Here is an 11,303-nt window from a genome sequence, read left to right as displayed (position 1 = left end):
GATTGTTGAAAGTGGGGGGGGGGGGGTGCTGAGCTTTTAACCTTCCCTAAATCTCTAATTTGCTTTTGCGTTCAGCTCGATTCTCTTCTTTGTGCCTGGGCTTGGATTGAGCCCTAATTGCTTGTTCCTTTGGGCTCATTTCTCCTCCTTGCGTGACGAGAAGTTGATTTCCCTCTCTATTCTCTTCTCTGCTCGAGTTGCAGCTTCCCGAAACATCTTTTGGCTTTGTCTCGCTGCGCAGGAGGTCATTAGCAATAGTTTGACCCTGTGCGTTTGTTCCCTGGGTCACGAATGGGGAAACTTCTCCTCCTTCCCGATAGTTCTCTTCTGTGTTCTTGGCTGCAATGTTTTCTTTCAGCTGGGTATCGTGCTTGTCCAGGTAGGTTCCACGAGCTCCTTTTCCTCTCTTGTGCCTATAAAACCTTGTGGGGGGTTCTCTGTGAGAGGGACGAATTTTGAAGCCTGGGGGAGGTTCTGCCGAAATTTCTTCTCGACTGGGTCTTTGTGTGCTGGGTGTTTGGAAGCTTGGTGGCTTTTCTGTTGTTGTTTTTGGGAGGTCTTGAGCAAGGTATTTCTCCCTTCTCTTCTCTGTTCTTCTTGCTCGACACATGCTTGAGATGTTGAAATAGGGGAATGCATGCATAAGGCTTTGTTTTGTCTTAACTGGTATTTCATAAAGGCGTTGCTATCGATTACTAAGCCTTTAATGTTTCTGTTGGGTCTGCTTTAAATGTTCAATGCTGTTAGTTGAGATAGTAGTTTATGGAAAACATGTTTTAACCCCTCTACACATGCAAGACTTCTCCTTATGCTTTTATTATCTCTGTACCTGTATGCTGAAGGCTGCGGTCTTCTCTCTTTTCTCCTTGCCGAGTCGATTGCCTGTTGAAGGGAAGATTGGCTGTAGGGAGGCTTACTTGCGTTTCTCTGTTTCCTGTTATTTACCCTGTTCGAAATGCATGTTTAGGGAAAATTTTACTATTGGGGGGCTTATTTTTGTTTCCCTGCTTCCCGTTACTCTCCTATTCAAACTACATGTTGGACGAAATTGACATGTTTAATTTTCTCATTAGAAGCTTTCAAAAAAAAAAAAGAAGAAAGGGAGGTAGCTTTGAAAGGAGGGGCTCAGTTTGACTCCCTGTGGTTGTCTTTCTTGTTCGAAATACATGTTGGAATTGTTTCTTGCTTTGAGCAACTGTGTTGGTGGCTCGGTTTTGCTACTTATGCTGTTGCTCCTGTTCGAATATATGCTGGAATCTGTTTTGTGTTTTGAGCAGTTGGTTTTGGGGCTTGATTTTGTTTTATGTTATTCCCCCTATTCGAATATATGTTGGAACCTGTTTTGAATGCTTTAAGAAGTTGGTTTTGTAGCTCGGTTTTGCTCCTTATGTTGCTGCCCCCCTATTCAAATCATACGCTGGAAGAAATGTTTGATTTTTGGAACTCTTAGGAGTCTTGTTTTGGGGCCCTGTGTTGCTCCCCTGGCCGTGAGCCCTCCTGTTGGTTCCAGGGTGTGGGTGTGGGGTTAGTGTTCTCTCCTGGCGGCTACTGGCCGTGAGCCTTCCTGTTGTGTTCTCTTATTTGTGTTGGGTGTTAGTTGGTGGCTTCCCCCTTTGGGCTGCTCCTACTCGTGAGCTTGTGGTTGTTGGTTTGGGTGTTAGCTGATGGCTTCCCCCTTTGGCTGCTCTTACCCGAGAGCCCTTGTTTGTGTCTGTTGGTTCCTTTGTGCACCTGTTTGGTGGTCCCCCTTGTTGTTCCTGGTCGTGAGTCGTTGTCTGTGGTTCCTTTGTGTTGGGAGTTGGTGGCTTCCCTCTGCTGCTTCTACCCGTGAGCTTATGGTTGTGATTTCCTTATGTTGGGCTCGGTTTTGACCTCTTGGCTGCCTCTGGCCGTGAGCACTTGTTGTGTTTCTGGTATAGTGTTAGGTTTGTATGACATTGGAAGCTTTTGGTTCGAGGTGGAATAGAATGCTTTCATATTGGTGAAATAGGATATTTCAATTCTTATTATTTGGAAGAATTTGAGTGCCCCTTTTCGAAGAATGATTTGCTAAATATTTGGAGATGTTTCAAAGCCCAATTATGCGGGCTGAATTGATTGCAATAAAAAAAAGGGAAGAAAAAAAAAAGAGAATCCTTTTGGCATTTGGAGAAAGTTTAGTTGTGGAGTGGAGCCTTTTGAATTGTGCCTTCCGAGGATGTTCCTGGCTAGCATCAGGGAGTGTGCCCATCCATTGCTCATTTGAGAAGTCCCATCGGGTGGGTGCTTTAGGCTAACCCTTCTACTGTTTCGACTTTTCTTTCCTAAATTTATTTTGGAGGTGGGTTAGCCTTCTTTCTTCTTCATTTCTTGCTTTTTGGTTCTATTTCCTTGCTTCTTGGTTTGGGTTTTAGATGCTTATGTCTGATATATAAATACGTGTATATAACTCTGGTTATATATGAAACCATCAAGCAAGGTCGTAAGTGAGACGGTCGTTTTTTGGGTATTAGATATTGATGATAAAGACATTCGGTGGTAGAACGGAATAATATGTCATCCTACTACATCAGGACTCAATCTAGGGACCCAGTGAGATGTAGGATGGTAATATTATTCACCGACATCAGGATAGCAGAACACTCTTGCCTTCTTAGGTTGTTGGTGGTCCCGGCCCGACGATTCGATCGACTTGTGAACAATCATATTTTTATTAAAAAAAAATGATAAGAACAAATACACTATTTTCTAAAGTATTATGACTACTAAAATTGACACTACTTTTATTGTATGCATGAAGACTATACGCATGTTAAAATATAAATTTTAAATAATATAATTCGATTGTCCACTTGTCAATCGCTAATATTGGGCTAAGGAGTACCTTTCCAAGTTGGTATAGTAGGACATCTTTCTATTTGAATGTCGGGCTCTATACATACGGGTGACCGATAGTTGCCGTCGGAGTCCCTCGAGAATACCTAATTGTGAGCCTAACCCGACCCGAATGCTTACGACTTTCTTTCTTTCTTTGAATTTTTTATCTGATTTCCTATAGTTTTATCAAAATCGGATTTTTTATGTGTTTTCCTACGGCTTTCTCAAAATCTTTGTAAAGCACTTGTGATTTTTTTTTTTCGGATTTTCTTCGTGTTTTCGATGGTTTTCTTTAAGTTACTTTGGGTCATCTGCCGCCTTTTCTCGAGTCTTATGCCAAATATGCAACAAAAAATGACACTCTGCATACAACTGTTGGCATAGACTCAATATTCAGTACAAAGCATCTCCACCGCTTCAACCCACTGCCCTCACGAGTCAAGTTCAAACTCTACCCATTGACTGGGTTATGGATATTGGCGCCACGACACATTTCACCTCACATATGGAATATCTCCAACAAACTGAAGTCTACACTGGAGCAGAAAAGGTAAAAGTAGGTAATGGGCAACAAACAGAAATTACACACGTTGGTAATAACATTCTCTCCACCCCTGATGGTATGCTTAAACTATCACCTCTGTTTTATGTTCCACACTTATCCCATAATCTCATTTCAGCACAATAGCTAACAAAAGATAATACTTGTCAGATTATTTTTCGTGCTAACCACTTTTATTTGTAGGATCTTGCAACACAGAAAGTAATTCTAGTTGGAGCTACTGATTAAGGGCTATACCCGATCACAGCCCTCACTGCCCTCAAACGCTCGAATACATGGCATCATAGATTGGGTCACCCCTACAAAGCTGTGCTCACCATGATCTCTCAATCCGATCCCCATCTCAACATTTTCTCCCCTTTTTCTTCTTGTACTGTCTGCTTTTAAATAAAAGTTATAAACTACCTCTTCAATGCAGCAGTACAACTTATAGTGCTTGTGAAATTATTATTCTTTCAGATGTGTGGGGGCCTTTTCCCCATTTATCAACTGAAGGATACAAATTTCATGTCACCTTTATTGATGCTTTTTTCCGCCATTATTGGTGCATTTCATGCGGCATAAATCTGAAACCACTACACGCTTCATCTCATTACATTAAACATTAAAAAATCATTTCAATACTGATATAAAATACTAACATGCTGATAGAGGCGGAAAATATATTTCCCATTAATTCACACACTATCTAACATATCAAGGTATCACACACTAATTAAGTTGTCCCTACACACCTGAAAAAAAATGAAATAGCTGAAAGAAAAAATCATCATCTCGTTGAAACTGCTCGCACTCTCCTCAACATAGCTCATATTTTCATCCACTCTTGGATGGATGCCATACAACTGCAACGCACCTTATAAATCGTCTTTCTTCAACCAACACCACAATCTCCTTCCCAACTACTCTACAACACATCTACTGAATATTGTCATCTCAGAATCCTTAGGTGCCTTTGCTTTTCGTGGCAACCACAATCAACAAAACAAAAAATGTCACCAAAAGCACCAGGCTGCATCTTTGTAAGACACACAAAGGTTATCGATGTTATGATATTCAGCTTCACAAATTTATTATTTTTAGACATGTAACATTCATAGAAGACTCTTTTCCCTATCAGCCCACCTCATCCAAAACTTCTCCCAACCCCTGTCTTACTCATTCCTACTTCCACTATCTACCCTGGTATTCCGAATTCAGTCTTAAACACTACTAACCCTCCTGTTTACTCCACACACATCACCCACCCAACACGAACCCTCATCTCATCCACAACCTCCCTCTTCTTCTGCCTTTCCAATTTCTGCTCACTGTCCACCAAACACCTACCCCAAAAATCAAACCTCCACCCATCCCATGGTCACCAGACGTCAAATTGGCACTCTTAAACCAACCATCATCTTTGATCTCAATCACATTACTACCTCCTTTGACCCACCACTAACTTACACTCGAGCTCTTTCCCATGCTAAATGGAGACAAGCAATGTCCGAGGAGTTCATGGCTCTTCGACAGCAGGTAAACTAGTCGCTTCTTCCCCCTCCTCAATCTCATAACCTCCTCGGGTGCAAGTGGACCTTCAAAGTTAAGCATCATACTAATGGCCCCATTGCACGAGATAAAGCTCGTTTAGCAGCTCAGGGTTTTAATCAACAACTAGGAGTAGATTGTCAAGAGACCTTTAGCCCTGTGGCTAAATTTCTCACCATAAGACTCTTTATTGCCCTAGCTGCCAACAGATAATGGGACATTCAACAGCTCGACATTTCAAATACTTTTCTTCACGGCAAACTCGATGATATTTTCTACATGACAACCTCTGAAATTTTAAGACAAAATTACCCAGACCATGTGTGCAAATTACATAAAGCCATCTACGGACTTAAACAAGCACCAAAGTCATTGGTACTCCACCTTTTGCACCTTTTTATACAGTAAAAAATTTACATTAAGCACCACCGATCATTCTCTGCTTATATACAATCAGTACAACATATGCATCTACCTTCAAGTGGATGTGGATGACTTACTTATTTCAGGAAACTCCATCTGTGCCATCAACAAATTAATAGCTACTCTAAGTACATAATTCAATTTAAAAAAACTTGGATCTATATCACAGTTTCTCAGATTAACATAAAAAACACTGCACAAAGCTATCTTCTCAACCAAACTCACTACTTAACTGACCTCTTGCACAAAACAAGGATGGTACATGCCAATCTTGTTCTCACACCTCTCTCTACCAAACCTCACTCACTCTCTAAACCTACTACACCTCTACAAGATCCACATCTATACAAACAAATCATTGGATCCCTTCAATACTTGACCATCACCAGACCTGATATAATGTTCATTGTTAATCACCTAAGCCAATCAATGCATCAACCCACCTTGCTAAACCAACATAAGCTAAAACGCTTGCTTTGATATTTAAAAGCAACCATCTATAATGGTCTTCCTATTACCTCTAATCCTATTCTTCTTCAAGCTTTTGTAGATGCGGGCCGGGCTAGCGACTCTACAGATCGTAAATCAATTTCAGGATACTGTATCAACCTAGGACCTAACCTCTTCTCGTGAACAGCTTAGAAGCATCCCACTGTAGCAAGATCGTCCATAGAAGCTGAGTATCATGCTCTAGCTTTGACAACTGCAGAAATTATCTAGCTACGCAGACTTTAAGAGCTAATAAAAAACAATTCCTCTAACTCCTCTCTACAGTGATAGTACCTCTGCTATAGCCCTCGTACATAATCCGGTGTTCCACACACGCACAAAGCATATTGAAGTTGACTACCACTTCATAAAGGATCACATCAGGCTACAACAAATTCACCTACATCATCATATGATAGAAGATCAATCCACCGACATCTTTACAAAAGCTCTACCAGTCAAACGGCATGACATGCTCACTAACAAGTTGACGGTCACCCCTCAACTTGAAGGGGGGTAATAGCAAGAACAAGATTATGAGTTTACCTGACTGCCGATTTTACCTCTCTGTGCCTCTCCTCTCCTCGCGTCTCCCAGCTCTGCCGCAAACGGTCGAAATGAGTTTAGGGCCTCTCTGTTCCTGTATTCAGCTGTAATATGTATTAGACTTTAACCTTATGTAAATTGTCCTTTCTACCTCTAACTTATTTACAGCTCATGCCATGTAAACGAGTATATAAAGGGTAGATATGTATCTGTTACACTTTGAGGAAGGAATAATAAATTTGCATATGGCTTTTCTCCTGACTTCTTTCCTTCTTCTGCTTCTTTTTATCATCCTCTCTTTATTTGTTCGTAATATTGCCTTCTGAGCTTTCTGATCTTTGGTTAGATGGAGAACGTCTCTGTATCAGGTATTTAGCTTCAAATATTATTAAGTTTTAATAGTTTAACTCTAAATTATATTAGAGAACTACTTAAACTTGCCTCCCTGCTGGCAAAATGTGCATGAACTGGCGGAAGCAAATTAATTAACACTTTCACTCTACATTGTCCAAGACCTAGGGCGTTAGAAAACATAAACTTTTGATATTGACAGCGATATATTTACAATAGCTTATTGTGAGCAGTATATCCCCTTCTGTTGCACAAAAATATCATTTATTAACGTCAATAGCCTCCAACTAAATCATATTTGTTTAATGTTTTCACCGCTATTTGGTTCGTTGTTATGAATTCCTCAAGTCTTAACATTATTTTTGTAGCTTATGAATGTGCAATGAATTTTTTATTATCAGGATATAAAAAGTCTTAACTAGTGAATGTGCTTTACAACATGAACCAGGTGTTTGGAAAGATTTGAAGCATTGAACTCTAGGATTTGGTGGAATTTCTCTGCGCCAAAGGTGCTGCTGAGCTAAAATAATCTGACTTAAAAGATCCATGGAGAGTGAAACTAAGAAGAGTTACAGCAAGCATAAATGGAGGAAAGTTGCATACGGAGGAATGCAGCCAGGGTACGATGATAACCACACAGACGAGTCATTCTTGGAAGACATGATCATGAATGCTAATGTTGTGAAGAGAAATTTCTTCAAAGTAATGCTAGATTCTGTCTCCATATCCCAATATCTCTGCATTGCAGCTCTTGTCGTTATTGTCTGGATCCAGACCTTAAATTCTGCCATTAACGAGACCTCTCTCCTCTTTTTGGATGCTGGCCTTCTTGGCCTCGGCTTCCCAATAATCTTCCTCACAACAAGCGAGCTTTCCTTTCATCTCTTCCTGCATTACCTTCTGAAGATCTTCTTCTTCATCAGCGGGCTGTATATCTTAGCACCAGTTTATCACACTCTTACACGCTCTATAAGCTCAGATTCTATATGGGCGCTTTCAGTGTCACTGCTACTAATCCATCTCTTCTTGCATGACTTTTCTGGCTACACCATAAGACCTCCAGGTGCTAAGAACAATCCAACTTTGGCTAGCAATATCTCCATGAATGCATCTATTATAGCTTCAGTTCTGATAGCCTCTCGTCTCCCATCCAGGCTTCATGTCTTTTCCGTGATGCTCTTTTCATTACAGATCTTCCTTTTCGCTCCGTTTGTTGCTTTCTGTATAACAAAATACTCGTTTCGGCTGCACTTGTGGTTTTCTTTTTCACTAATGGCCATGACATTAGGCATCATATTTGCTATGCACCGGATGCTCTTTGTTCTGTTTTTAGCTCTTCTAGTGTTCATTTCCGTCGTTTGTCCTTATTGGCTTATTCAGATACAGGAATATAAGTTTGAAATTAATGGTCCCTGGGATGAAGCTAAGCTTTGTTTCGATATTACGGAGTAAGGGGGATTTCTTTTTCTACATGTAACAATTTTATTATGCCTGTAATTTACCCTATTGTGTACAGCGTTTAAGTTTTTCATGTAGCGCTTTAGGTGTAAACTTAGTATATATGGTGATATTTTCATTGTTTTGAAATCAGTTCTAGTTGCATAAAGCACAATATTGGGATATAAAGTCTTATAATTGCTTGACATATTGTAGTGTTTTTCTTCAGATGGTCCTCTGGTTCTTCAGTCACCTGTATTTATGAAGAAGCACAATAAAAAGTAAGTTTTATTTTAATAATCAGACAAAATTTTCTTTTTAAAGGCATTTTTGCAGGAAATAGAGAGCTTGGGTTGGGATTACTCCCTCTGAAATTTAGTCAGTATTGCTTTACTAGCCTTATATTATTTTGATAGGATTATAATATACAAGTAATCAACTAACTCTTATATTATGGTTTTTTTTCTTTTTCTAGCCATAAACTATCTCTGATTATTGTTCGTTTCGGTGGAGTTTATGAGGGAAATGTGGTCGTCTTCTTGCATTTAATACCTTTTGAAAAATTCCCTCAATTTCATTATTTTATTGACTAGGCATTCAAATTTAATTACATATTAATGAAGATGTAACCAAACTTTCTCATTGACGACGATCAACCTTATTCTTTTTTTATAAATGTTTATTTTCAAATGCAGAGATTCCTCTACAAACTATTCAGTTATCTATTAGCTTCATCACCAAGCCATCAGAATTTCATTTTGGGGTATGTACATACACACCACTCAATGCCTATGTATTTACATATTTGACCCCTAAACTTTCAATTTTTCTTTTAAATCACCCAAATCTTTCATATTGCATAAAAACATACAACCATTTTAACTTTTAAAAGATGACATACATCTTTTCATGCATAGATAAGGAGGTACATATACAAAAATTAAAATATAGGTGTTAGATATGTAGATACATAAGAAATGATTGGTTTGTAATGTAAAATCTTCAGTTCTTTCTTCCCTAACACTTCTCAGAGCCCTTTGGATTGTTAGCTTTCATATAAAATCACAATGAGAATTCATGCATGTATGGAATCTCGATTCTTACATGCGCAAGTTTAAAAAGAAATTAAAAAAAGAGAAAAAATAGAGCGAAAGAACAAAAGCATAAGATAAGCGATGCAAATCACCATGATTTCCATCTGTACATAATTCTGCAACACTAACTACTTCGTATTCTTAACTACACGATGACCACTCGATTTCTTGATAGATTCTATCCTCTGAAGTCTTATCTGCTCTCTGAACTTGGCTATGAACTCGTCAGCCTTCTTATCCACCTCATTCTCCTCCGCTTCAGCCCTCACTTCTGCGGACGAATTCGCAGCCTTTTCAGTATCGGATGAATCACTCGCTTTCTCACTTTCAGAATCATCAGACATCACAATCATCTTCTCCATAAACTCAACCTTCTTCTTCTTCTTAATCTTTGTTTCAGCATGATACCTCTGCTGCTGCTGCTGCTGCTGATGCAGAGGTGGAGCTCTCTCCATTGATTGAGCTTCCTTCGCTCTCACAGTTCGGACTGATCTCGGGGGTGAAGAGTCCAAAGAACTGTTTTTGAGAAATCCCTCTCTTCCCTTTATGCTCAAATCCTTCAATTCATCCTTGAAGCTCTTCTTCGCTTCCCTCCTTGTTGGAAGCAGGGATCCATGACTGAAAGGAGGTGGCGGCGGCGGCGGCGGCGGCGGTGGTGGAGAGGCTACTTGGAAACTCTTCTCTGTTATGAAATCCTCGTTTGGAGAAAAGGAGCCAACTTTCGCATAGAAGGATGGGCTTAGTGACTCATCCTCCATGGCAGGACCTTCGTCTCTCACTTCCGTTCTCCCACTTCTCGATTTCCATGGAATGGGGGAAGAAAGCACAGCGCTTGACGAGCCTAACGAATCCGAGTTCTGAACTAGAGATTTCTTCAAGCTGCGAACAGGCAAAAGCAAAGGCTTGCTCTCAACGATGACGGGGTCGGTGCGGTGGTACTGTGAGCTCCAAGTTTCGGCCTTACTATCGTCATCTTCGAAGGCCGACGAGATCTGGAGGATTCTGGAAAAATAGGAGTTGGTATCGTGCTTAAAGGAGGCATCTTTTTCCTTCTCTTTGTCGAGATCAGGGTCGGCGTTTCGGCGGCTGAAGAGACCGTAGGACACGGCGATGCCGACTAGGAGGAGATGGAGGAGCTCCCATGTTCGAGAGAGGAAGGTGGGGTTGCTGGATTCATGGTTTTGGGGAGGGAAAAGGGGAAGGAGAGCGATGAAGATGGCGAAGAGGACGGCTTTGTAGAGGAAGCTTGAGAGAAATTTGGGTGGTGTGTTGTTGTTCTTCTGCGCGGCGAGATCTGAGGCTGGATTCTTGGTGGTAGGGGAATGGAGTACAGGTGAGTTTGGCTCCGCCATTAGAGAGGGTAGAGCTTCCAAAACTGTTTTCTTCTTCTTCTTCTTCTTTGGTTTGCTTCTCTTTCAACTGCTGGTTCTGTGCTTTGCTTTGCTTTTGGACTTGGAAGCTTGGGTTGGAGAGGAGAGGGGAGGAAGAAGACTTGGCGGCTAAGTAAAAGGCTCTGAGGCAATAAAAAGCGGAGTGGAGAGTGGAGAATGGAGAATGGCCGAGGGAGAAGTGACGAGGCATTGGGCACAATTTAAAAAGGTTTGTTGATACCTTTTTTACCGTTGGTGGACAATTCCTAGGGCTGTAAACAAGCCGAGTTTGAGCGAGCTCAGGCTTGGCTCGTGTTCGGCTCGTTCGAAATAACTCGTGTTTGAAATCGGCTCGTATTCGAAATCGGCTCGTGAACAGTGTATTCGTGTTCGGCTCGATTTAAATATTTGTGTTCGTGTTCGGCTCGTGTTCGGCTCGAAATTGGCTCGTTAATCTAAAATTGAGAAAAATAGATGTAATGTGTGGGATTCGAACCTGGATCAAATCTATACAAAAGAAGACACTAACCACATTGCTACATGAGACATTATGATTTAAATTTAGACATAAATATATATAATATATTATTATATAAATAATATATGTAATATATTGTTATATAAATTTTTTATTTCGAGCTAAAA

General features: G+C 40.4%; 2 protein-coding genes across 3 annotated transcripts in view; one reads left to right on the top strand and one right to left on the bottom strand.

Moving 5' to 3' along the window:
- The window catches only part of LOC110021920 (phosphatidylinositol N-acetylglucosaminyltransferase subunit C), a 10,912-nt gene extending 2,556 nt beyond the window's left edge, over window positions 1-8,356 (top strand). Inside the window, exons 2-3 of one of the 2 annotated variants that reach the window (XM_020720638.1) lie at window positions 3,241-3,406; window positions 7,206-8,356. In XM_020720638.1, the coding sequence (XP_020576297.1) occupies window positions 7,304-8,209 (906 nt within the window). In that variant the 5' untranslated portion in view covers window positions 3,241-3,406; window positions 7,206-7,303 and the 3' untranslated portion in view covers window positions 8,210-8,356. The remainder of the gene's footprint in view (window positions 1-3,240; window positions 3,407-7,205) is intronic. The other variant, XM_020720637.1, reaches the window with a different exon arrangement.
- Window positions 8,357-9,236: 880 nt separating this feature from the next.
- Window positions 9,237-10,732, bottom strand: LOC110021919 (protein ENL-like). The gene has a single exon (XM_020720636.1). The coding sequence runs from the start codon at window positions 10,638-10,640 to the stop codon at window positions 9,417-9,419; it is 1,224 nt and encodes a 407-aa protein (XP_020576295.1). The 5' UTR covers window positions 10,641-10,732; the 3' UTR covers window positions 9,237-9,416.
- Between the last annotated feature and the right edge of the window lie 571 nt (window positions 10,733-11,303).

Source organism: Phalaenopsis equestris, unplaced genomic scaffold (assembly GCF_001263595.1).
Source record: "Phalaenopsis equestris unplaced genomic scaffold, ASM126359v1 Scaffold000152, whole genome shotgun sequence".
NCBI classification, from domain to species: Eukaryota; Viridiplantae; Streptophyta; class Magnoliopsida; order Asparagales; family Orchidaceae; genus Phalaenopsis; species Phalaenopsis equestris.
This window is presented reverse-complemented; position numbering and strand designations above follow the sequence as displayed.